The 26,745-nt window shown below is 39.4% G+C and overlaps 2 protein-coding genes across 4 annotated transcripts in view; one reads left to right on the forward strand and one right to left on the reverse strand.

The window, feature by feature from the left end:
• Positions 1-485: 485 nt before the first annotated feature.
• SNAP29 (synaptosome associated protein 29) lies at positions 486-10,819 on the reverse strand. 2 transcript variants are annotated; one of them, XM_050906564.1, is made up of 5 exons: positions 10,392-10,819; positions 8,635-8,831; positions 7,779-7,864; positions 6,589-6,672; positions 486-4,868 (listed from the first exon to the last, which is right to left on the reverse strand). In XM_050906564.1, the coding sequence occupies exons 1-5, from the start codon at positions 10,620-10,622 to the stop codon at positions 4,711-4,713; spliced, it is 756 nt and encodes a 251-aa protein (XP_050762521.1). In that variant the 5' UTR covers positions 10,623-10,819; the 3' UTR covers positions 486-4,710. The 2 variants fall into 2 exon arrangements, with proteins under 2 accessions (XP_050762521.1, XP_050762520.1); XM_050906563.1 differs by having other exon boundaries at positions 6,589-6,693; positions 10,392-10,815.
• Positions 10,820-11,159: 340 nt separating this feature from the next.
• The window catches only part of PI4KA (phosphatidylinositol 4-kinase alpha), a 64,915-nt gene continuing 49,329 nt past the window's right edge, over positions 11,160-26,745 (forward strand). Inside the window, exons 1-15 of one of the 2 annotated variants that reach the window (XM_050907032.1) lie at positions 11,160-11,369; positions 14,032-14,148; positions 15,397-15,490; positions 16,169-16,257; positions 16,765-16,837; positions 17,164-17,423; positions 18,115-18,181; positions 20,173-20,321; positions 20,932-20,997; positions 22,018-22,114; positions 22,508-22,699; positions 23,452-23,552; positions 24,285-24,414; positions 25,478-25,610; positions 26,280-26,375. In XM_050907032.1, the coding sequence (XP_050762989.1) occupies positions 11,160-11,369; positions 14,032-14,148; positions 15,397-15,490; positions 16,169-16,257; positions 16,765-16,837; positions 17,164-17,423; positions 18,115-18,181; positions 20,173-20,321; positions 20,932-20,997; positions 22,018-22,114; positions 22,508-22,699; positions 23,452-23,552; positions 24,285-24,414; positions 25,478-25,610; positions 26,280-26,375 (1,874 nt within the window). The remainder of the gene's footprint in view (positions 11,370-14,031; positions 14,149-15,396; positions 15,491-16,168; positions 16,258-16,764; positions 16,838-17,163; positions 17,424-18,114; positions 18,182-20,172; positions 20,322-20,931; positions 20,998-22,017; positions 22,115-22,507; positions 22,700-23,451; positions 23,553-24,284; positions 24,415-25,477; positions 25,611-26,279; positions 26,376-26,745) is intronic. The other variant, XM_050907033.1, reaches the window with a different exon arrangement.

Consider the following 26,745-nt stretch of genomic DNA (forward strand, 5'->3'; position numbering starts at 1 on the left):
AAACCAAAGTTATCTGAATTTTAAAAAACCTGTCAAGCTCTTTCTAGCATATTGACTTTCCCTCTTCAGAGCTTTTGTAATAGCACTTCTGAATCTCTGCTTATGGTATCAAACAAAATTAATTAACTCCACAAAAAAATTTTCAGAACCAAGTTCCTCCCTTCATATACAGATAAGAACCTAACTGAAGGTCAGGACATTCCAAAGTTTTCTGCCATCACCAAATTTGGGACCACACAGGAGTATTACTTACCTGTTGGCTTTAAGTTTAAGATGGTATGTATTTTTTTTCTCCTTACTCCTGTTCCGCCTGCCTTGTTCATGCATACATCCAGTTTATAATATTCCTGATAATACCAAGCACTATGGCAAGATTACTTTTCAAGCAACATCTTGACTTATTTTAGCATCACAAGTTAAAGATGTGCAAAACTAAATGCCTGTTTCCTCTTTCAGGATCTAAAAGAATCTACTCGAGAGTCAAGTAGAAATGTAATACCCTCTTTTTATTCTCAGAAAATAAAACCCACCAGCTGCAAACTTATTTCCATTCTGGCCAAACTTAACAGAGTAGGACCAGCATTTTAACAGATCTTATTGTGGGAAAGAAGTGTCAATGAAGTTGTAATCAAAGAATTTTGGGAAATAAATGCACTCTCCATTAACAATAAGCATCTTTATTGACCATCTTACCATTCAACACGCATTTCATTCAATCTCCTAAATTGCGGAACTACAGTCCAGTTTAGCATTTAAATAAAAGATATTTCAATTTGACTTGTATAAAAAGTGTTATACCTGGATGGCATAGAATTAAAGTACTATTTAAAAAAGCCATAGACACAAGTAATCACTACCTGTGATTTTGAAAGTTAAGCCCCATACATTTCAAAGTCAAAATTAACACACATCCTCTGTATAAAGTTATGCTTGTAAAAATACCAACAAAAATCTGTTTGTTCAGAAGGCAGAGGGGTTGGAAAGTATTTTCTATTTCACCATGTAACAAGTGACATCACTTCACAAAAACTACTAGGCAGCAAAATATTTCAGATAAATTTCACACATTAAAAAAAACCCTGACACCATATAACGTCCCAACAGTTTCAGTAGGCCAGTAACGTTCAGCACAGCAACAAATCTTTGTAGTACAGACTAAAATTCAGCTACACATCATTTGTTACAATATTTAAGTCAATGCTCAGGAAATTTAAAAATCAGATACACCTAGCAATCTAGTAGTCAGATACTGGTTCTTCCCACGTTTTTTTTCCTTGCTGTTTTTAGCGTATGTCTTCTTATGTTACAAAGGGTATGCTACTTCCTGGTATTTAAAACCTCTTCAAAATTTATTAGCAAACTTCTTGAGAAGCAAGAAGATCACCTTTTATAAAGAAGACTTAAAATATATATATATTTTTGCTATCTTCTTCTGACCTTAATATTAAACTTCTACTCAAGCCAATAAGAATAAAATTAACCAGAGCTATTTTGCTGCAAGGACATCAATTTCTATGCCAACATGAGTATTTATACAAAATCATTTAACTTATCAAGTTAGTGCTTGAGTGTAAATTATTTCTTCTGAAAGTCCTACATCCTACACAAGGTAAGTTTTTCAACAGCATCCAAGAAGAAATAAAACCCTATCTCAGGAAATAGTAAGAAATAAGTCCTTCATAACACATGCAAAGTGACATTTCCTGGAAAGGCAAAAATCGTAGGTTTTTTTCTTTAGATTTCCCCCTTCTGCAGGATGGAAAGTTATTCTAACAAGCAAAAAAATTCATCACTATTACAAAATAGTCTTAGGTCTAACTGACATGAGGAGACAAGTTCTTTATCAGCATAAAGCATCTGTATGAAAGCTGAGAAAGGAAATTCAGTTTGTAGCAGAAATTCGTTTATACCCATGCAATCTTTTTTCCCCACAAAAGAAATCCAATGTGGAAAATAATCCTTTAAAACAAGGCCATTAAAAAAACCAAAACAAAAATAATAAAGCAGGAAAGCCTAAGCAAAGACATACATTACTGAGACAGCGAATGGAACTGTTAAAAGAGATGAGAAGTTAGACCTCTGTGTAACTTCCACGTGGCTGAGATCCTGGTTTTCTAGCCTGCTTGGATCACGAGGTTCTCAAAGCAGAAACAGGGATTTCCCCCCCCTTCCCTGCCTGTGTTTTTAAAGGCATCAAAGATATCCAGGATGCAGTAAATATTTCATAAGGCTAATACAACTAAACAGTTGACCAAAAACTTGAGTTCGTTTTGTGAAATAGACTAAAAAACCAGAATAGTTTACATCAGAAAGGCAACTCACTTCACTCTTAAATCAAGAAAAATTTTTTCTTGGATTCAATCTCCGCATTTTCTTACTACATGTAACACAACTAGATCCTCCAGCTCCATTTTTTTCCTCCATTAGCCATAACTTAGTGGAGAAAGTCTCAGCGTACATCCTAGTTACCAAAGTCTTACTTTGGAAAAAATTTAATTGTGAAATAGTTGCATACAGGTGAAGGCAGATTTCACAGTAAAAGGAGTGTTACTAATTACTATGCAATTTTTTGGTATTCTCTGTTCTGGAGAGAATTTATACATCCTTTCTAAGATGCAAGTGTTTCTGTTAACCAGCATTGGGATAAGAAAAAATACAAGTCTTTTCACCCTTTTTATTAAAAGGAGAAAGTCAAATAAGAAACTAAAACACTTATAATCAAAATTTTAATCTTCCTTCACTGAGGTTCTTAACATTTTGAAAACTAATGATTGTACCATTTACTAAATAAATGCATCAACCATATTGAGACATCAAATCATATAATTCATAAATATTCTAACAGAGTAAGAGAGAATTAATCATGGTATGCACCCCAAAAGTTAGATGATACGTTGATATTAATAAGGTTTTTTATGGTTCCAAATGAGCATAAATGACACAAAGTGAAAATTAAAAAGCATTTAAAAGTACTCAATAGCTCTTGAAGTTTTATGTCCCTGCAAAACACTTTTTTTTTTTAGGGACTGAAATCAATAACATCAGTAACATAAGGGGAGACAGAGGCTCACCTTAAATCTAATTCACAACTCTACTTTGCTAGTAATCCCAGGAATAATATTTTTTTCCATAATATTATGTCCAAGAAGTGTAGCTTCTTTAGTGATTTATTTTTCAACAAGTGAACTTTCAGGAGACAGTAAAACAAGAAAGGCTCAAGTTTTCTTTTATCTCCTTAACAACTGGGTGCACTTTGTAGCAAGTAAGCTCAAGGTAACAAATCCCTTGAAAAAAAGGAAAGGGGAGGGTGTGAATGTGACGTTCATGAAGGATACAAGCTTGATAGCCCTAAACACCAAGGTCTTCCTTTAATTCATAAGATAATGTGGCACCGGCTCAAAAAAGTAACTATCTCTTCTTAGCCACTCATTGTCATTTGTGATAGCGAGTGTTGCAATACTGACACAGGTCCCTTGGCCTGTCCAAACCAAAATAACTTACTTGTTTTCAAGACAGATAGCAAGTTCTCATTGTCATGTCTTCAGCCTGGACCAGAATTGTAATTATTTTGTTCTACAGTGATACTTATAAAAGAATAAAACAAATTGGAAGGCCCAACTTGTATCTGGAAGACTCAAAAATGTTTTTGAGGTTTTCTTCATTTGCAGGAACTTTTCATGCCTGCTAAGCCAATGCAGAAGTATGTGAACCATAGCTGAGTTTCTTAAAAACAGTCACATCACCTAGGAAAACACAGCATCTGCTCAATCCCTATTCCCATTTGAAATAAATGTTAAATTAAAGAACGATCTCCTATGATCTGTTTGTGCAATATCAGTCCAACTCTCCATTTCTAAAGTGGAAGTATTTTTCAAATGACCACCTAACTAAGCTGAGAAAGGGCAGAAAATAAAAAAGCAGATGGTGACAATTTCTACAAAAGAATCTTTAAGAGCACATACATTTAAGTCCTGATTTTGTTACCCAGACTTTTTGGGTCACTGTCAATCAACATTTCTTGCAGACCATAAGATACCCTTAGAGATCTTTACTGAAAATATGGTAAAGGTGATAGCATTTAGTGACCCACCACTTGGCAAAAGTCACCTTAGGAAAGGGAACATGCACAGGATATTATCATTATTGCATGACACCCTTGATATTTTACAACTTCCACAGAACAGTTCGTTCCTTAAGCCCTAGAAATGCCAGAGAACAGTCACTTTGAATTATTTTTACAGCTGGAAATCAGCATTTTTTCAGAATTTAAAATAGCTGTAGGTAAACAGAGTTAGCAACATTTGTTCTGAACAAAGAAGCACATTCTGTTCCCCCTGCCCCCTCCCCAAAACAGAGGCAAAATGCAGTTACTTTTCTCATCAGAGCTCCCAGGCCAAGGACACTGAAGCTTTGTACATTGCAAATTCCTCCACGCACATGACACAGTTATACAATTGAGCGGGGTATCCGGCACAAAAGCATTTACCAAGTGCTGAGAGATTTTACTCAACATGCACTTTTCCTGTGTACATTAAGAAGAAATTTAAGGTATTATGCTGCACTCAAGATGATGCAATTTTAATGACAACAAAATCAATAACATACCAGAAAAAAAGAGAAACAGATACTGCCCAAGATTTTTTAAAAGATCGGTTGAGACAAGAAATCCAAGAAGAACTGACGCTGGACAAAAAGATTTCTAAAAATCCTTTAAAGTTGTCGGACTTTTTTATCAGTACTTTTAATATTCACTTCCAGTGTGTCTACTTTTTTTGTTAGCCGATCCAGCACATCATCTTGCTCATCTATTTCTGTCTGCAGGCCAAGAGCTAGGTTTTTCAGACGACTCAACCCAGAAGACATCTCATCTGTCAATGAAGAGAGGGACCATAAGGAATCAAAGCAGTATAAAGCATACTGTTTAAATGGACACTATCAGAATTCCCTTTTCACCAAAACCTTTGGTTAGAAAATGTTAGTTACAACTGCTCAAGCCTGAGTGTTCTTCTCCAGTAGTGGAAACACCCATATTTTAATACTTCTACTGCATTATTACCAGAAATAATCACTTCCTTTTTTCCGTTACAAGCTAACTCCCAATGCTTAAAACCAAATTGGTTCTTTATAAAATGACATACCCTGTAAGGTAGTTTTTACCTTTTTTTTTTTTTAAAAGGCATTTTATAGAAAATTTGGTACATCTTTTCTCAGCTCAGTATACACAATATGCTCACTACCTAAATTGTTTTTCTTTAAACTTCACGCAGAGATATTGTCAATACACTGAAGATTTAAGCAGTTAGTTATTTAACATAGATGGAAAAATACCATTTCCAGATTTTCTAATTTGGCTACAAGGAAACTATTTTATTGCATAATTGATTGGTATAAACGCTTCTGAGGCTAGTAAGTTTTGCACGGCTTGGGAGTAGAACAAATGTGCTTCCACTAACTCTTATGCTTGACTATTTCTCTTTGATCTATTCCTTTGTGATTTCTTTCCAATCTCTTCTTTCCAGGCCAGCTGAACAGTGACACATGTAAGCAAAGCGGCACTTTGTATATACGCTACAGAACAAAGGAAGAGAAAGTCAGCTGAATGGTTTTGGGAAGTAATAAAAGAAATGCAGCAAATTCACAAATTAGATATTTAGTGCCTTTCGATTCTTCTATTTTCTGCAAGACATGTTTATTTCAAAAGCTGTGCACAGTTGTAAATTCTTTGGGTCCAAACTGATGTACAATTTAATATCTGAGTTTAACTGTCAGTTAGGTAAGTTGAATGCATCTTTAAGTAGTAAGCTTTAGAAAAGAGCTAGTAAGTATCCATCCTGGTATAATCTGGATGTCAATTTGAAGCAGTATTTCCTTATTATTACTAGTACCTGCTTAATAAGATTTTCCAGAATGGATGGATAATCCTGCTTGTCCCAGGGATATTCCAGTCAACTTATAGGATGATTCAAAGAAACATTTTCATATCCTGAATGCAAGTGTTATGGGATACTTCAGCACCATTTCCTCATTCAAATGACAGAGATTTGCTAGCATATTCACATTTGGTAAGAGTGTTTTTCTTATTGTCAATGTATGATCTAAGAGGACTCATGCTTTTGGTGTGGGTTTTTTTTCCCCGGTCTCTTTGCTCAGGGTCAGTTCAAAATCTAACTATTTCTAAAGCACAAGCACGTTGCAGAAGAGTTGAAGTATTGATGCCAATAGCGTATCAGTTTCCACAGTAGATTTATACTATTCCAGGCATCCTAGCCAGTTTGTTTCTAGCTGGTTTCACATGAAATGCATTTCTAACTCTGATTTGTTATTAATATTTGGAAGTAGCTGACCCACAGGCATCCCACAGCATTCTACCATTCAAATAATGTACGTTTCAATCAAACTTTGGATTCTGCCATGCAGATAGTTTTGAAATGCAAAATACAAGCAAATGATTTTTTTTTTTTTATTTATCAAATTTCACATGTGAACTAAATGAAAAAGTGTTTGTTGGCAATATATTACTTAGTAATTTTCTCTGGCTTAAGAACCAAAAATTGAATTACATCAAACAGCTTCAATTTTCTCACTCACCTAAGTTGTTATCAATTTTCTGGTGGTAAGCTCGCAGGTGTTGGTTCTTCGGATAGGAATCCCTTTGCACTGAAGAAACTAAATCTGCTTTGCTGAAATCATTGTCTGTCAAGAGTATAAAATACAGAATATTATATATTAAAAAAAGCTAGCAAGAAGAGGCTTTAAAATTTTAGAAGGGCTATTAAAAATTAGTCTGGCCACAGCTGCCATGGAATCACATAACCTGTTAGCAGGAGTATCAAAAGTAGTCCAACACCACTATCTATAGGGCACGCCTCAAGATGAACAGTTATTAAGCTACAATTATTCTCTTTTGGGCTGCCTTTTGTAGTTCTACTAGGTAGCTGAGAGAAAAAAGAAAAAAAACAGCCACCCAACCAACCAAGCAGGTAGGCTGGTAACTTCTACCAGCAGTTAGCATTCCCCCAGGTCAAGCCACCAGAGAGTTATTTCTGCCCTCTATTGGACAGACTTCTAATATTAATGTGGAGTGGAATGGACATTAACGTTACCAAGAAGCGTTTCTTTACTTACAGAACTACAACTATGAAGATACCCTGCTGCTTTCTCACTCTTATTAAACTAAATAATTGAACCTCACTTTAAAGAGGAACAGTGACTTTGTACATAAATGTCATCACAGAAGTTAACGCATTGTGAGAATGGGGAACAAGACCAAACCCTGTACGCTTCCTTGGGTGAATCAAGTAATGACTTCAGTGTGAAGGGTTATAGTCCATGTTTGAAATAACAAGGAAAACATATCTGAAAACTATGACAAATGATGGTTAAAAGGGAGAACCTCTGAATGTATAAGTTAACATTTTCGCAAACATAGGACAAGGCTGCCTGCACATTGTGGGGATTCTTGGCTATAGTCTCCTCTGTGCAACTATAAGCACTGGATGCTTTTAAAGTCTTTACTGGATATAGCATAAATCCCCCACAGGAAGGGCTAAATAAAATCTGTTTCCAAGTAAAAAATTTCACATCCTCAGTACGGGTATAGTTTTAGGAGAAAAAATTCCCCAGAATTCAAACCCATGAAGGCTGGAATACAAATCTCCAGACGTTAGGCAGCAACGCAAGTCAGCAGCTGGGCAGGCTGAAGGGTCTCTGCCTTCACCACTATGCAAGTTTGCCCCACGTTGATGATAGATGTTCAGTGTAAAATAAAGTTAACAAACCTGAATTATCTAGCTTCCTTAAATTTGGATGACTTTCCTGGTATTTTGACTCTTGTTCTTTACTAGACATCATTGCTTCTTTTAATCTAGTAATAAAGAGAATAAAAAGAAAACATTCCTGTGGACCACAGGCCTCATTCTGAATCTGTTAAAACAAGAACAGGTATCAAATTTATACAAGAGCAGGAAATTTGTTAGACCTGATCCAAAACGTTCCTTTAAAATGAACTATTAGCATTTGTCTTCAGTGAAAGCAGAACTGGTCGCTTTAGTGCTGAAAATAGCGTATGGGAACCTTGATATCAAAACCAAAATTGTATCTTCCGTCTTGGAGGCAACCTATTGCTTTCCTCTAGTGGAGGATGGAGGGGGAAGGGAAGGAGGAAATCAATCCATGCAGCATTACCGGGCTTTTCATAAATTTCTCAGCTGAAGAGGGACAAGTACTGTAAGACACAGTAATTTCACAGCAATTAATTTTTATTTCCAGCTTTTAATAGAAGCTAGAGAAATACACATAATATTTAACTGGAAGCATGTCAATGCTACAAATCATGATTTCCTGGTAAGACTGAAGTAAGCATGATAATTCAGAAGACTCTGAAGAATTACATGTGTAATTTTGTGTAACTGTTTGAATTAATTTCCCACAAATACGAAGTTATTCTTACCACTACAAAAAGTAAAAATATTTTTCTCAGAGTTAAAGGAAAAAGGGAGCTAGACACCATCTCAGGAGTTTACTTGACAGACTCTACTTGACAGAATCAACAGATCTTTTAAGTTCTGATTTTCTGGTGACATTTCAGAGATGCTGTGGGAGATAAGTCCCAAGTAAAATGTTTATTTTACTTACCTACTGTTAGCATAATATTCAGGGGTTCCATTCTGCTCTGGCTTGCTCTCTGGAGGTTTGGCTTTGAAGTAGTTTACCAAGCCCCCCCAAACACTCTTAATGCTATTTATGTGCCTTTGACTAGTCTTCAAGTCCTGGTCCATTTTATCTACCATCTGTTCTGTGCGCTTCAGTGCCTCTCCTTGACGTACAAGCTCCTAACAGATATTGACAGAAAAAGAGAAGCTAGCAAAGCCAAGATAAACTGAAACATCAAACATATTTAACAGACACTCTAAAGAAAAGTAACAGAGTTCCTTCATCTATGTAGATTATTTCTAAAGGCGTACAGCTTTTTCATTCACTCCTCTTCCTCCAGGGCATTTCAATCAAGAGTTGCTAGTCAGCCATAGCATTAACCAGCTATAAAATCCTCATCACTATGCAATGCCAGGTTCCTGACACCTAGGCCAAAGAGCATCCAAGAATTTTCTGTATTGGCCTTTTGTCAGGTTGACATTTGTATCTCTTCTTGATGGAAGCAGCATGGCACCAGATGGGTGATGTAGTGAAAATGCAAAGGTTTATGGCAGGGAAATGAGCAAGCAGAACTATTTCTAGTTGTGAATGACACTTTCATTGGGAAGGGATACTATTTTCACATTACTGGGAAGTTCCTGATAATTTAGAAACAGAATAACCAAAGGAAATAAATGCAAACAGAATTTTTTCATATTGCAGGAATAATCTTTTAGCTAATACTAATAGTGCAGGATTTAGAAATGTTGATATGTACAATTATATTATTTTCTAATTCAGCAGCACAAACACTATTCCAAAGTAATCCAATGATTAATTCTGGCAGGAAAGTTGCCTGCAGCTAACAGTAGTGCAAAACAAAGAACTTGTGTTCATATTATCTCTAAACTTTGGGGAATTCTAGTTGAATATTCTTTTTTTCCCCTCAATAAAGCAGCAAACACATACAATTCAAGTTTTACCACGAGCCCTGTGTTAAGCCTAAATTCTTGATTCCTCATGTGTGCTTTTCTGGACAAACAAATCATGAGTCTGCAAGTTCGCAGAAGTGCCACCGAGAACCCTCTTCAGCATAAGCACCTACTGCAGCTTGTGGATGCTCTAGGGTTAATTTAGGCAACCACATCACTAACGTTTAAGGAAACATGCCATTAGCAGGTGACACAATGCACAAGACCTTTATGAGCGATGTCTCCGAGTATAAACTCTATTCTGAAACAAGGCCAGAAGAATGAAGGAAATGATTAATCAGGATGAAGCGAGCACATCACAAACAACTAAGAGGGCAGGCTCTTCATTTAATCAAGGGGACTGCTGAAAACTTTTTAGTCCGATAAAAATAGGCATAAATGCCATTAATAAGACTTAGTAAGAATTGTTAAAAGCAGCTGAAAATACAGCGGAGTCCTAGTCTCAGTATTATACAGGTAGAGAGGCTCTAACTGGGATTTCTTCCTCAAAAAACAAACAGCCTCCACCCAGAAGATCAGTCTGCAATACCACAGAAGGGTATGTTGTCTCCGAAACACTGAGTAACTCTAAAAAGAGATGTTTCGGGAGGCTTTTGGGGGGAAAAAGGGAAAACAAGGCCCCCGCCTCAGGACGTTTAAGCCGGACACGCCTCGCGGGAGGCGGCAGGCGGAGGGCAGCCCCTCGGCGGTACATCGCAACCGCCCCAGGCGGAGAAGGCTCCGTTCTCGGTTCGCCCCCCCCTCCCGCCCCGCGGGGCCCCGACCCACCTCGGAGGCGGCCACGCCGATCCGCTCGGACTCGTAGAGGAGCGAGAGGGAGCGGGCGGTGCTGTCGGCGGTGGCGGCGGAGCGACGCAGCACCTCCTGCTGCAGGTACCGCTGCCGCTCGGCGCCGCTCGCCTCCCCACTGCCCCTCGCCGGCCACGCCGCCGCCGCCTCCTCCTCCTCCTCCTCCTCGTCCGCGGCGAAGGGGTTGTAGCTCCTCGGGAGGGCCGACATGGTGCCGCCGACAGCGGGTCGCGAAGGAAGCGTCCGTGGTGAGCGCCTCAGGGAGGCGGCGCCCTCAGCCCTCGCTCCTCACAGAGACCGGGCCAGGCTGGGCCTGCCCCGCCGCTCGCCGCCGAGCCCCCCACCTCAGGCCGCGGCCAGCACCGCTCCGCTCCTTCCGCCTACAGGCGGAACCACCGCGCCCGCGCCCCCCTCCCCGGGGCGGGGCGAGGCGAGGCGAGGCGAGGCCAGCGCGCCGGAGCGCCGCTGAGGGATAGGCGGCTGGTGGGAGGGCCCACCGCGGCAGGGGGGGAGGTGGGTGCGCTGGGCGCGCTCATTTGTAGAGCGGGGCCTGGGGGCGGGCGGTGCGGCAGGGAGGGAGAGGCACCGGCGAGGGGCGGGGCACCCACCGACAGTGAAGCCGCTGCGGGCGCTGCCATCTTTGTGGTGTGATTGGTGTTCCGTGATCCCGCGGGAGGTGGTGGTCTCGCGAGAGGTGGTGGGGCGGGCTGGCTGGCGGGCGAGCGGCCCCTTGCATTCCCCCACAATATGGCGGCCGCGGCGGTTGCGGCAGCCGCGGCGGCGGCGGCGACGGCGGCGGCGGCGGCCGCGGCGACCACCACTGCGGCCGCGGCCGCGGCTCCTCCCGCGGCTGCGGGGCGGGGGAGCAGCGCGGGCACCGCGCGCGGCTTCTACTTCAACACGGTGCTGTCGCTGGCGCGGTCGCTGGCGGTGCAGAGCCCGGCGCCGCTGGAGAAGGTGAGGGGCGTCCCCCGCGGCTGCGTGTGTGTGGAGGGGCCGTCACGCGTGCGGGGCTGCATCTGTGAGGACATGGGAGTGTCACGCGTGGGGGCTGCGTCTGTGGGGGGCGGTGGGAGGGGTTGTCTCGTGTGGGGGCCGCGTCTGTGGGACTCTGGGGTTGTCACGCGTGGGAGCCGCGTGTGCGTGGGGTGGAAGGGCGTTATGCGAGTGGGAGTTGCGTGTGTGTGTGTACGTCACGCGAGTGGAGTCTGCGTGGAACGGTCGGCATTATGGGTGCCGTGGCAGGGGGGCATAGTGCCCTTCATGTGGAGAATATTTGTGCCGCGTGGGTGGGGAGGGTGGCGGGTCATGGCCGTGTGTGAGGTGGGGGTGTCCGGGCCCCCTCGCTTGGTCCTGTCATGCGTGGGGACCTGTGACGCGCGTGGGAAGCGGGTCAGAGCCAGTGTGCGTGCCCGCGGGTGGGTTTGTGCCCTGGCCCCGCGGGAGCTGTGGCCGCGCCCGTGGGAGGCCGGGCCTGGCATGTCCGCCTGTGCCCAGGAAGATGCTGCCCTCCTCGGGTGGGGGCTCTCCTGCGTCCGTGTGTGTGTGCGTGGGAGCTGCTGGGTCTACAGGACGCTCGTGTGGCCCACCTTGACCCAAAAATAGCGTCGCGGTGGGAGGCATCGGCGCATCAGCCACGGCTGGCGCCCTCAGAGCAGCCCCCCGTGTCCTTGTGAGGAACGTGGGTCCTCACAGCGGCTGCGCATCCCTGAAGTTTGTGGAACACGGTCTTGTAAGCATTATTAGTCTCAGCCTAATTAGGGCTCGTTGCTTTACTCCACGTATCTGGTTAAATCCAAGCGATGCAATCAGCTCAAGGTAAAATCTGCCTTGTTGAGATAAACCTCTGCTGAATGTAAAACCAGACGGGGGATCTTCGTCTGGGCAGTTCCCCTCGTGGGTCTGCACTGCTGGCATGGGGCAGCTGGTGTGGTCAAGTGTTGTGCTGCTGCGGGGAGGAGAGAGGGACAGCCTGGTGTTTCGGGAGTTGGCTTCTCTGAGCACGAAGTGATTGAACTTCTAAATTGCCTCGTGCAATAATGAAAGATGACTAAATTGTTGAAAAACACAGCTCTGTGCTGATGAAAACGATAGTGCTTGTTCTTGGCCAGCTGTTGCAGGCTTCTTTTCTTAGTTCCTGTTCTGGAAATCTACCATTGGTCTGACAGCCAACTGTGAATAATTTTTTTAAGCCTTGCTGTTGATTCACTAATATCCAGAGATTTGATTTTTTTTTTTTAAGTTTGAGAGACTACAGTAGGAGTTAAATGATATTAACAGTTCATATCTAGCTAAAGTTATTCACTTATGTTATTGCAAATATTAACCTGAGGTGGGACATGTTTCAGAAGTTATTTTCTGAAGTTCATATTTCCTCTGCTGTATTTTATGTTGACCAAGAGGATTATTTGTGTTGTGTTACAGGTCTTGTAATTATGAGGTCTGGCAGTTTAAGGACCAGAATCTTAAATTCCACTGAGCTCCAGTAAATTCTTCTAATTCTCCAGGGAAATAGTTTATTGGTTTAGAAATTTCAAGGCAGGGTGTTTAAAGAGAGTTATCTAAATAGGAAGTAACTTGACATTTGAACATAGGTCATTCAAACATAGGTATTTATTATGACAGTCCTTTTTAGGTAATATTTATTAACATCAAGGAGATTTACAAAAAGACAATATGCTTGTTGCATTTTCCCTTTCTTAACAGTTCCACAGGAAAACAAAGTATTTGGGAGATTTGATATATTCTTTAGGTGTGTGTTTGCTGGGTATGGAGTGAAGTAATAGGTAAGTAGTGAGAAAATAATAGTTCTGGAAACTTAATCTGTTATGTTAAAAGGATTTGAGCAAAAGTCATACTCAGCTAGGTAACAGTTTATTATTCAGTGCTGTATATGAAGAAGGCATTGGTGCAGCTGTAACCAAAGCTCCATCCACCCGTTTTTTGTTTACAGGAATTGATTAAATATGATATATGTGCCTGCTGCATATTTCTTGCACATCCAAAATGCCCAATGAATTAGTGGAAGGAAGGCTTTGTTGTTCAGGAATAAGCTCTGTAAATGTGATGCTCTGAAAAGTTTCAGAAATTCTCTTGAGATGTGAAAACAAACAGCTCGATCAAGTGTTGAAGAAAACTTGTAAATTGACCCGTGTTGTGGTAAAAATGTTTGATGTCTACTTGAGATTTTTCTGTCTTTTTCTAGTTTCTGTCATTCATCACTCTTTCCTAGCCCTTAGATGCTCTCATTAAGACTGATGACTAAAGGAGAGTAATGTGGCCATCTGCATTCCAGAAGATGGAAAGACTACTGTCCACTTCAAACACAGGAGGTCTGAATGAGTCTTGAAAACCACAGCCTGTTAGCTGTTTCTCTGCTGTGAAAATATTTGCAATTGTATTAGTGCTACCCAGGCCTGTTGCTTGGCGTGCTCTAGGGCATGGACATGACGGCTAGCTCTGCTCCATAAAAGAGAAGCTGGGAGCTATTTGCGTTGCTTTCCTGAGATCTACTGGTGGATTTTTGAAAGACAGTTTTAACACACATACTGTTGTTCCCTTGGGTTGTTTTGACACTTTCGGTCTTGTTCCACTGTTCTTTCCCTCCGCTGTTTTTCAGGTACAAAAACTGCTCTGTATGTGTCCAGTGGATTTCCATGGGATTTTCCAGTTAGATGAACGTCGCAGAGATGCTGTTATTGCTTTAGGAATCTTTCTAATTGAATCTGACCTTCAGGTATTTTTCCTGCTTAGGCTAACCCTATTTAACTTGAAAGATTTTGGATTAATTCAAGTTTAGTTGTTTAACGAATGAAAAGTTGGTATTTACTCTTCACAAAAATAAATAAAAAGATCAGAGATAACAGATGGATGCAGGCAGGAGAGCACAAGGAAACAAGGGCAGTACTGACAAGTGTGATAGACAGTAGTCATGGCACTGCCACAGCCAAACTGCTGTCGTGTTTTTTGGTCATCATAGCTTAAGGAGAGAAAGGAAAGGCTATTCAGGAGGATTTGCTCAAACCATATGTGTCATTGCGTGTTCTTCCCCACATGCTTCTGATGACAGGTATGTTCCAATATACTCCTGAATGTCAGGTTTGTAATAGGCCTTTTCATGGCTGGTGCTAGGCAGGATAAAAAGACAAACAGTGCACATAGGCTGCATTGTATACGAACATCCCTCTTGTGTCTGTCAGCCTGTTTATGACAAGCTGGTTCTTTTCCCTTCAAACTCTGGGCGTGGTATTGTTTCGTACAGAGGAAAGGAAGGATATACCGAGTCCTAGGTCCAAAGTCATTAGACCTCACTTTAAATCGTTTAATGTTGCTAGGGTTTGCATCAGCCCTGAATTTCCTCCCATTTAGTATCTATTTAGTGTGATATAGCTTGCATGCATATTATCAACGTTGTCCTTTTTGCGTTTTTTGTAGTATGAATTTTAAATAAGGCAGGTCTATTCATATTTCATAGCATTTTTATGGTATTTTCAAAGCCAGCAGTTAGTATTAGTTAATCCAACTCTATGAGGAAGGAAAGTGCTGTCCTTTGATTTGCAGATCAGGAGGCTGAAGTGTTACACAGATGTGTTAAGTGACTTGCATAAGGCCATGGGATGGATCACATGTACTGAATTGGGACTGGCACTCTGAATTTCTAGCTGCCTTAAAATTATTTTCTGACCTTGCTGTAAACTAATACATTGTGTGGGATTAATTACTGTTCTGGAACTTTTTTCTCCAACTTCTCTGGAGAATGAACTGTTGCCTAGAATGAAAGGATTGGATTTATAGCACTGAATTGTTTTTTTTTTTCATTTGCCTGTGTTGAAATCAATTTTGCAATATTCAAGAAGCCTGTGGAGTAATCATTAGAAGCGAGTTATGTGTGTGGTTAATGTAGTCTTTCCATATCTCTGAAATATCTTGAGATGATATGGTTCAACTTTTCTTCTCCATTTTAAATAGAGTATTTTCCCTTTAGCACAAAGATAATGTGGTTCCTTACCTCCTCCGACTTCTGAAGGGTCTTCCCAAAGTCCAATGGATAGAAGAAAGCAATGCACGGAAAGGCAGAGGTGATGTTTGGATTTTTTGATCTTTCGCATGGAATGCCAGTCAGGAAATAGAAATAACAAAGGTTATTCAGGACATGGTGCAAGGGGAGGTGATAGGTCCTGCTAGGTTCTTAGCTCCTGACTTAACAGCCTTTAATATTGATTTTCTTTAGAGGCAAAGAGGAAGTTGAATAGCTCCCAGCTTTCTTGCTTGACTGCTTTGTGATAAATTGCACTTTCCAAATAATTCTACGCTCAGTATATTTTCTTACTAAATTGGAGAAGTTTGTGTAGTAGTTAGAGCAGGAGAGTGGAACCCAAGATTTGTACACTCTACTTTTAGCTTTGATGCTTAGTTGCCATTTAAACCACTTCATTTCTTACTCCCTTAACATCTCTTAAAATTAATGTAAGAATACTTTTATATAGTATTATATAATTTAATATTTTTTTTTCCAATTACTTGAGAGCCTGGAAAAGTTTTTAATTAAAATTATTTTAACATTTCATGCTGAAATTATGATGGTTAGAGTGTACTTCTAAATTTTGTATGTAATACTATATTTTTCTACAGTCTATCTCAGAACTGTATGACATGGGAATCAGTTATGTCTGCTTGCTTTATTATTATTTGCTCTTTCTATGTTGGTTCTCTCTAACAATGCTTAACTGGCTTATTTTCTGTCCGTTACTTTGCAGGCTTGCTTCCAGTGGCAGAAAACTTCAGCTTCTGCTTGGTAACGTTGTTATCAGATGTTGCTTACAGGGATGCGTCTCTCAGAGAGCAGGTAGAGTTCATTTTAAGTTTGTGCTGATGTAGTACCCAATTCTCCAATGCTGCAATACTGACAAATGTCTGGAGGAGAGTACACCACAGCTGCTTCCTTTCTTGCAAGGGGATTGATTGTTTTGATGTGTACTGTTGCATTATTTTGCTTGTGTTAATTAATAGTCAAGTATCTAGAAGATATTCATAAGTGTGCTGTTACTTCTGGCTGTCAAAGGATGTCAGTCAATGAGCCCAGAGTTTTAGAATTCAAGTTTTGATACTGAGATTAGGACTGCTGCAATTTTATTCTGCTAGTACATACCAGCTAACTGCAGACTTTACAAAAGAAGCTCTGTAAGCTGAGTGAGGGCAATATACTTTTTTAGTCACACAGCATTAAAAAATCTTGTTTACAGAAGTGCTTACATTAATATTTGCAAGTTTCATTTTTTGTAGCGATCTAATATAAAATAATAATACCTCTTTACCAAAAGATATTTTTGTATGTCTGTCTTGATTACTTTAGATTTTGGATGCAATTCTACAAGTAATGCAGTTCCTGTTGGGAATGTGCCAGACCCCACAAATGCATGATAAAGGTACTATTAAAATTGTTACTATATTTGTAACTCCTGTCCTCTGAACTTCTCTTGTGTTTTCTAATTCTCAGGATCACTCCTGAAAAGTGAGCAGCTTCTTCTTTCGACTTCCCTTATGCATATTTATTCTGTTTTTTGCTGAGTGCTAAATACAGAAGCAGAAGTGTATTAATTTGCGATACCTTCATGGTTTTTCCTCTACTTGCACGAATAAGTCTTTGTAAAGCACATTAGGCTGAAACAGTTTAGTGAAGTGGTAGCAAAACTGTGAAGAGCAAGTTCTAAGTTACTGTTAATATACTGTTATATGTGTTTTTCTTTTCCAGAATATTTATGCAAGTATGCAGTGCCCTGCTTGATAGGAATTTCTCGAGCCTTTGGTCGCTACAGCAATTCAGAGGAGGCTCTCCTTTCAAAGCTTTTTCCAAAGATTCCCCCACATTCCCTGAGAGTTCCAGAAGAGCTTGAAGGAATTCGCCGACGATCCTTTAATGATTTCAGATCAATTCTTCCCAGTTCTCTACTCACTGTTTGCCAAGAAGGAACATTAAAGAGAAAGGCTAGCAGTGTATCTAGCATCTCACAGGTTTGTATGACTTGCTCTGTGTTGGAGTCAGTGCTTAGGTTTTGTGGTCTTGGAGTTAAGACAGCATTAAGCCTGGATATGCAGACAGTCTCTTAACACATTGTTTGACCAGATACAGAAAGCTTTATTTTGGTTCCACAACTGATAATATTGTAGTTTCTGAGCTACAGAACCATCAGTGACAGTTAAACTAACAACTGCACTAATAATAAGTCTTCAGATGGAACAATTGGCAAATCCTATTCCTTGTGTTATTCTCATGCAAAAGCATTGTAATGTATATCTGAGAATTTGGGAAGCTGGCACTTAATGGCTAAAGTTTTCAGAAGTGCTGAGGATACATGAGCTCTCACTGGTTTCACCAGGAGCTGTGGGTGTTCCTTGTCTTAGGGGAAGAGTGGATTCAGATGCCGGTTTTGAAACCACAGATTGTTATTAGCATACTTACATACAGTACAGGAGTCATCATTCTGATCTCTTCCCTTTAGTCAAAAGTACTGAACTAGCTTCTTTTAACTTCCCATTTTTGGTTGGAATTGAGCTGTTAGGCTGGGCAATACGTAGTTCCTGTTAGTTTTGCTTGAAGCTGTGTTTCATTATAAAGTGTTTGAACCATTCGCTGGAAGATTTTTTTTTTTTTTTAATGTTTTATAAATAGTTTTTAAATTATGGCTTTTGTGTGATGTTTCAGGTTAGTCCTGAACGTGGAGTTCCTCCTCCCAGCTCTCCTGGAGGATCTGCAATTCACTACTTTGAAGGTAAATTATTTTGCAAAGGAGCAGTTTTGTTGCTAGGGGGGTTTGTTGCTATTTATAGGAAATTGAAAACCAAAATCCTTTTGACCCTTTTTTCTGCCCTCTAGAATTCTTATAGTAATTCTCTGGCACATACCTGCTAGGATTCTGGAAAATTTTGGGATATAAAGACAGTAGGAAGTTATTATTAACATCAGTAGTTTCCAGGCTCAGTTGTTTCTGGCAGGCTTATGAGAGAGATATGATTTCCTTACTGCTAGGCTGTGCGTAGTACTGAAGAGCTTAAATCAACTAGGCCAAAAATATTTCAGGAGATTAGGCTGAGTAACTTTGCGAAACAAGTGTTAATATTGTGCTTCACTAGACAACGAAATTGTTGGACTGGGGTCTGGGATTTTGAGACCTTTGTGGCACATTGTATAAATCTAAAACAGCTGCTCCATTTGAAGTAAACGTGATATGGATCGTTGTGTAAGACCTGGTAACTTGCTGAAGTGAGAAATAATAAAGGAGACACTGAAGTCGAGTGCTCACTAATGTGTATTAATTACTGTATCATAAAAGGCAGAAACGTGAAAAATTTTCGTGAATTAATATACAAACTCTTAACCATTGGGTTTTGGTAGAGCTCTAGCTGCGAGTTCTGTGTCAAAGCAGGGCTTAGAAATAAACTGTCCTTCATGAATAAAGTGGAGAACTAGCTCTGCATCTGAGGTGTTTTGGTGTCTCTGGTTTTGTCTGGCCCTTTGAGGTTTTTAACAGTTTGGGCATTCTCTGTTTTTGGGTCATTCTCCTCTCCAGAGCCCTGGCTTAAATTAATTTCTTCCACATTACTTTTCTTTTTCCTTCATGTTACTATTTGTAGAGGCATCTGTCTTCCTCAATCATATAATGGGATTGCAGAGTAATTCAAATATCGTTGCCAAGTAATAAGAGACCTGTTTGTTGTTTGTCTACCCTGTTGAACCAACCAATACTTCAATTTTATGGTCTTCATGTTTTGAATTTAAAAAAAAAAAAAAAAAAAAAAAAAAGGTTGCAGGTTAGAGAGAGGCTATAGTAGTAGAACAAAAATCATCTTAATTAAAACTATAGGTGGATAGTGGACAACTTTGTAAAAATTTCGGAATCATTTTAATTGTCTCTCTAGCAGAGTTATGATTATTCTAATCAGAATTTTATTTTCAATACTAACTTCTACCAGATATTTCAGATACAGGCAGCCCTTGTATTATTTCCAGTAATATAGTTCATGATAGTCTTATTTTCTGAAGAAGATGAGTAATGGCCTTGTTTTGATTTTGGCCAAGGCTAACGGTTTAGAAAAAAGGACTGAAAACATTTTTTTTGTTGTTGTCGTCAACAACAAAATCACAAGAACATTACTTTAGCGCAGGCAGCTGAGTGCTTTAAAAAGGCAGATATGTAATTTCTAAAGCGGAAACAGTGCCAAAAGCAGTATGCTTAGCAAGTTGTTTGCTTAATAGAATAGTTGAATCTGAAAAATAATTTGATTTCTCTTTACCTTCAAATTTCAGTAGTGAATTGGTGCCTCTGTTAAGATGAAAGTTGTGCCACGTGTTTGTTTGATGTAATACAGGGGAAAACCTTGCAAGATAGTTTTGACTTAACCTGTTCTTTGTACCTCTATACTTTTGAGCAAAGTGGCGTTTACAAATGTTTTCAGGTAAATGTACATCAGTAGTATGGGAACCTTCTTGTCAGCAGTGTCTCTGACATGAACACAAGTCATTGTAATGAATTATTCCATTGTGACTATAAACTTCTAATGAACAAATGTATTTTTTCATCATAGTTTTCTGTCTTGATTTACCAGTAGATTAGCTGAAATGTGCCTCTTGATAGCTTGCAAGTCCAAGATTGTACCTGTGTTGGAAATAACTCCTTAGTAGTAACTAAACATTACCATTAAACAAAGTTGATATATCCTCTCTCTCCCTAAACTTTTATTTCTGTTATTTTTTTCTGATCAGGTTCATATCTTCCTGATGGAAGTGCACTGGATCCTGATTATTACTTCTCTACAATCAGCTCCAGCTTTTCAGTTTCTCCTCTCTTCAATGGCATTAACAATAAAGAGTTTAACATCCCACTGGAAATGCTTCGCCAGCTGTTGAACATGGTATGTGATGAGTTCTTACGAAGGCTGCAGTGAGATTGCATTCTAGATATTCATGCTAGAAATAGATGCAGTTTAAGTTTAAGCTTTTAGAATTGCAAATAAAAAGATGGCATTTGTCTCTCAAGCTTTGTGTAATGTTATTTTTATGGCATTTAATGTCATGCTCTAATAGTATTCCGGAAAAGCTCTCGTATGAACCATGAGGAGTTTGGAGAATCAAGTAAGTTTATGTCAGCTTCTTTCTGTTTGACTCTTGCAGACCACATGATCTGAGGTAACTTACGTACTGCTAGTTGCTGAAATAGAAGATTGTTTTTTGCTGTGAGAATGAGACCCTTTTCTAGAAGGGTGTACTTGCTGGGAATTCACACAAGTGACAGCAACTACTGGCCCTGTTTGCTTCCTGCACCAGCTATTGGAACAGCACACAGAGGCTCAAATATATTTGTTCTTGTTGCAGCTAGAAATTCTTGTAGCCTTAATTTCATCTGACACTTTGCAGTCAAATGACTTGTGTTTTCTGTGCATGGGCAAAATTGTGTTGTCTTCCTATCTAGAGTCATCAACAGGAGACATCCTTTTTTATTGTTTTTTTTTTTTTTCTCTATAGGTAAAACAGATCGTTGGGGATTCTCTGCTAAAGACCTTAGATGCAGTTGTAGCTGAAGTTGCAGACGTATGTTTTTAAATTCCTTTTCTAATGACTTGAATACTTTATTTTTTTGTCTTAATAATGAAGACTTGGAAAATTAGTCTTTTACTTATGTAAGGTATGCCTTCTCTGCAAAATGGTACTAATTTCCTGTTAGAACTGTTTCAGCGGTTTAAATCTGTGTAAAAATGGGGGAGGGATGTTTTTCACTAACATAGAAGGAAATAGTTATTCTCTAAAAAAAAAAAAAGCCATTTTCTTACTTTAGCTCTGTTATCCCGCTAGATTACAGCATTGGTTGCCCCAAACTGGTTTACTGTAGACTAAGGTCTTTATTGCATATTACAGTAACATTGTCTTTTTTCATGTAGATAAAATGTGTTTGTTGTTTTCTTTTTCTGGCTTGGAAATGACTGCTGCTCTTCTAGGTGTCATTTCTATAAGTTTAATAGCATTACAGTTTGTGGACCTTTACTTTCAGAGGTGGCATACTCATTTCTGTTGGTCTGTGATTCCTCGTTCTCCCCTTCCCTGGGTGCAGTTCTGTAGCAGCCTCCACTACATTTTAAGGGTTAGCCTCATCTCTGTGGGGGTGTAAAGCTGTGTTGAAAAGAGTATGTGTTCAATTGTGTGGGAAAATGACTTTGCTGTTCTCTCCAGCCTTCCTTCGAGTACTGCCGTATCTGAAATGTAGGCCTAAGTGGAGACAGCTTCAGTTTCTCTTTTTGCTGTCTCAGTAAAATGATAGATTTGAATCCTCCTCTTGGTTTTTTGTTTTTTTACCAACACTGTTAGAGAGAACATATATGTGCTCTTCAAATTGAAAGAGTGACTGAATCTTATTTAATGCACTGAATGGCTGTACTTTCTCTTTTGAAAAAAGTAGGGGGGGAAGGCTGTGAGGTTACTTCTGGTACTGGTTTTAAATGCTTGTTTACGTTGTGGAGGAAAACAATTATGTGATTGGAATAAGAAGATTTATTTATCCATATAATGGAAAATACTTAATTTTGAATCTAGCAGGTTGCTTCTTTTCTCTTTCAGATGGGTGCTAATACAGATCTCTATTATAAAACATTCAGTGACCCTCTTTATCTTGCTCAGTTTAAAATGCTGAGAGACACATTATACTATATGAAAGGTATAGTATTTTTATTTTTTTAAATTTATCCTTAATCATGTTTAGGATCCAAAGCGTTGTCTGCATTGTATTGAGTGCTTGAACATTGGGGTTTGCATTTCCTGGGAACTCAACGTATGCTATAAGATTTGTATTTTGAAATGTTTCCATATAAAAAAGGTGCTATGAAAATAGAAAAAAAAATATTTTGAGCACCACTAAAAGGATTAATAGATGGCATTTCAATTGTCTGCTTACTGGTGAATTTTGCTATGAAATTTATCTCTCAGGTAGGGGATAAACTTTATGAAATCATTTCATTTGTAACATAGCAATGAATTTTATGTATGCGGTCATTCTGATACACTGACTCCCATCCTTCTGGTATAATGCTATTTCCTTTTATTTCTTTAGACCTTCCCAACTCATTTGTGAAGGAAATCCATGATTTTGTGCTAGAGCAATTCAACAGCAGTCAATCAGAACTTCAGAAAATCCTTCATGATGTGGATCGACTGCACAATGAACTGAGTCCTTTAAAACTGCGTTGTCAGGCTAATGCTGCCTGTGTGGATCTCATGGTGTGGGCTGTGAAAGATGAGCAAGGTAAAAAATGCTCTTCAGTCTCTGGAATGCCTGTCTTTTTTTTTTAAGTTGTAGAAATACTTATAAGTTCTGTGAGAGCAGATGATGCTCAGAGAAATATAAAATAAATGTCAATTGAATATTCTTTGCCATTAGAATACAAGAGTAAAACTTCCATCAAAAAGTTGTCAGATTAGTTGGCTGGGTAGTTAGACATCTCTTCATAGAGATGGAAACAGATACATCCTGTTGGCTTATCTACAAGAGATGGTATAATTGCTGCATTACATGCAGCTGCTTGTTTTCTAGTTTATGTTTTTAATTATTGCTCTTAGTGTCTTAAATGTTTCTTGGTCATTCTTTTAAAGCAAATGTTTTTTTCTTCATTGCTAACAGGATTGGGAAGCTCTTTCTCACTTTTTCTCAATTTTCTTTCTTGTATAATTCTTACACACATCCTCTGAGTATGTGAAGGATTTTTTCCTTTGGACCTTGCAATATTTAATGAAGTACGCTCAAAATCAACTTTAAGTACTGTAATTCTTTCAATTGTAGTTTGACAGAGCTGTTTGGTGCAGATACTAAGTTTCCAAAACTTTTTTGCAGAAAAAGCACTAAATGTCTTTGAGGAACTGTAATATAAGGAGAGTGAAGCTGATATATTTTCTGCATTGTTTTAGAAATTCCAGTAAGCATTCGGTTGTGTGTGTTAGCATTTGGCTTAATAACAAATCTGATAAACATAAATTTTTCTGTTGGATTTTTTGTTTAAGGTGCAGAAAACCTGTGCATCAAGTTATCAGAGAAGCTGCAGTCAAAAACTTCAAGCAAAGTCATCATTGCTCACTTGCCACTGCTAATTTGCTGTTTGCAGGTCTGTCTTTACAGTATTTGACATTACTGTATCAGTGAGTGAGAGTTTGGGGAGTTTTACAGGTTGGTAGAAGAACACTTTTTATCTACTATTTGTGTTACTTTTCATCAGTGTGTTCTACGTTTGGATTTTAGAGGTCTGGTGTGGAAACAAACTGCAGTAGAGTACTGCTTTCACAATTTTCTTAGATCAACTACTTCTTGAAGAGTGATATTCATGAGGTTTTTTTAACCAGTATTTCATTTCTGAAATATTTAGCTTCTTAGTCCATTACATAAACAGTTAAAATACTGGGACTGGCAGATCACTGAGTTTTAAGACTAAGGCTTGGGTTTTCCAATTTTTGTGTCTTATTATTGGGCACTTATTCATAGTCTTACAAATGTGGTGTTTTCCACCACATAGTAAATAATCAGGATTCTCTAAATGTTGGAACTTGTCCAGTAACTTTGTTTTTAGAGAGTGCAGTTCATTTCATGCAAATCCTGTGAAATCACCCAGGAAGAATGCAGCAAGGCTTGACTGGCATGCACCACTCTAGGATAACCTAAAAGAATTAGAAGCTTGAAATGTCTGAATCTTCTGCTAAAAATTGAATCTCTCAGAATTATGTATCGTTTGTTTTGGTTTGGGTTTTTTTGTATTGAGCTGAAGTTACAAGCTTACAGCTGAAATAAAAATTGTGCTGTTACATTCTAAAGCTATGTTCCTTCCCCCCCCTTCTTTTTTTAGGGTCTAGGTCGTTTGTGTGAGAGGTTCCCTGTTGTGGTTCATTCTGTCAATCCATCCTTGAGAGACTTTCTTGTGATACCTTCCCCAGTGCTTGTGAAACTTTACAAGTATCATAGCCAGTATCACACAGGTAAAGGAAAAAAGGCCATGTTCCAAAGGATATGCTAGTGATTGTTTTCCAACTTGTATGGCTTTTTGATGCTTTTGGATATTTTGTGGTGATATAGCTGTAGGGGGAAATGGAGGTGCGTTTGTGATTTTTTTTTTTTAATTTATTTTTTTTTTTTGGAGGTGGAGGTGAGGAATGCAAATCAAAGTCTGGTAGAAGTGTATCTAAGGGCAAACAGTATATATAGAACTACATTTTATCCTAGCAGTAATATTGCTGTGCCTATTCTGCTGAAACCAAGATAGTCATCTCAAGCACTTTTGTCCTGAGTGAGATCACTGACAGCTGTAGCGTGATACTGCAGTATTGAAGGTTGTATTATGTGTGTCAACCTCCTGCACTCAGTTCAGAGCAGCTTGCTTAGGGCTTTCAGAAACCTCCGAGGACAGAGATTCTACAACCTGAGCCAATGCATAATTATCCTCAGGGGGGCGGGGGGCGGGGAATCACATATCCAGTTGGAACCTCCCTTCTTTCAAGTTATGGCTGTTGTGTCTCATTCTCCCATGAAGCCTGCTTTTGTCTTTGTGGTAACCTACTTTATGCTTTGGAAGGCAGCCATTGGGTCTGTCCAAAGCTGCCTCTTCTCCAGGCTGAACAAGGCTGTGTTCCTCAGACTGTTCATACAGGTCCTGTGCTCCAGCCCCATGACCATCTTGATGGCCTTTGGCGGGTTTTTTGTTGTTGTTTTAAAATTGTAATATCAAGTTATGATTTCCAAAAAGAAAATACGCACTTTAAATCACTTGCTAATGCAAAAGCAGTGTTGTAATCCTAAAGCAGAACAGGTAAAATGAGAACTGAAGGTGACTGAATTTAGGAATAATTATTTAGGAATAGTTAAATACAGTAATATCTTGCATAGCTAGTGACGACACATGCACTTCCAAAGTTCTTCAGCTCAACTCTCCGAGCTGTAAAGTAGGCTGTTTTGCTCTCACCAGATACTGCTCTGCCTGCGTGCTCTCATCTTGGGAAAAAAGCTATTTCAAATGGCGTTGATTTCTGTACTCTGTGTTCTTAGTAGGTGGTAATGACATCAAGATTAGTGTAACCAACGAGCATTCAGAGTCCACTCTAAATGTAATGCCTGGCAAGAAAAGTCAACCATCCATGTATGAGCAGCTGCGTGACATTGCCATAGACAACATCTGCAGGTAAGAGAGAGACTTGCACCATGTTGGAACATGTGTTCTATTTCCCTAGCAGAAGAGTATTGTGACCATTTAGAAGGTGCTGCTCTGTGCTGCTATAAAGGCTTTTTGCCTTTTTTGATCATGACTTCATTTTTCTTCAGACATCTCTTAGTTCTGTTTATGTCCTAATTGTAAAATAATAATTCAGTCTCACTGTTTTGCTTCCCCCATATGTAATTCATGCTAGTCACCATTTTGATACTCAGTGGGGTTTTTGTTTTCTGCTTAGATTATCACGTTGAGTGAGCCTCCTGTAACAGCAGAATTGTTATGCATTCAAATGTGGGCAGTGTAATGATTATTCTTCCCTTCTAGACAGCTACAGAGAGCTGGAGGGAAGACAAATAGTTGGTGACTAGAGACAAGGGACTGAAGTTTCAAAAGCAGTGGATTCTGAATTTACCTTATTGCATATCCCCATCTTTATTGTTGCTAAAGAAAGCAACAGTAGAAACTCCACTCATTTTTTTAAAATACATCTGCAGTGTTCCTAGGCAATCAGTATAAGCTTTTTTCCCTTGTACCTGGTGTACATTTACAGTAGTAAAAAGTTAAATGTTTAATTCATGCTTTTTTTTTTTTTTTTCTTCTCTCTGGCTGTTCTGGCATTTCTGTTCATTGTTATTCCAGGTGCTTGAAAGCTGGCTTGACTATAGATTCGGTGATTGTTGAGGCCTTTCTTGCCAGTTTGTCTAACCGTCTGTACATCTCTCAAGAGAGTGATAAGTAAGTTGTTAGTCATCAAACCAATTTTTCCTTCACTCAGTGAACCTGAAGCTTATTCTAAGATATAAGTACGGGCAGCATTATTTTAGAATTAAGTGTCTCTGAGATTAGTGAGCTTGTATTCGGGGTCAAGGTCTTCCCATGCGAATCTTTGCAGGGCTGAGCCCTTGTTGTCATACTGAGAGGTATGGATTCATTTTTATCTGATTGAATCAGCAAATCTTTCACGAGTATTAGCCAATTTTGAGTCCTAGATTGAGTGATACTCTCTCTGCTGTATCCTTCAGGCTTCAGCTATCTTTTATGGCTTGACACAGCTTGTCACTTGTGGCATTTGACTTGCTTCATTTTTAAGAGGCTCGCCAACCAA

Source organism: Gymnogyps californianus, chromosome 16 (assembly GCF_018139145.2).
Source record: "Gymnogyps californianus isolate 813 chromosome 16, ASM1813914v2, whole genome shotgun sequence".
In the NCBI taxonomy this organism is placed as follows: domain Eukaryota; kingdom Metazoa; phylum Chordata; class Aves; order Accipitriformes; family Cathartidae; genus Gymnogyps; species Gymnogyps californianus.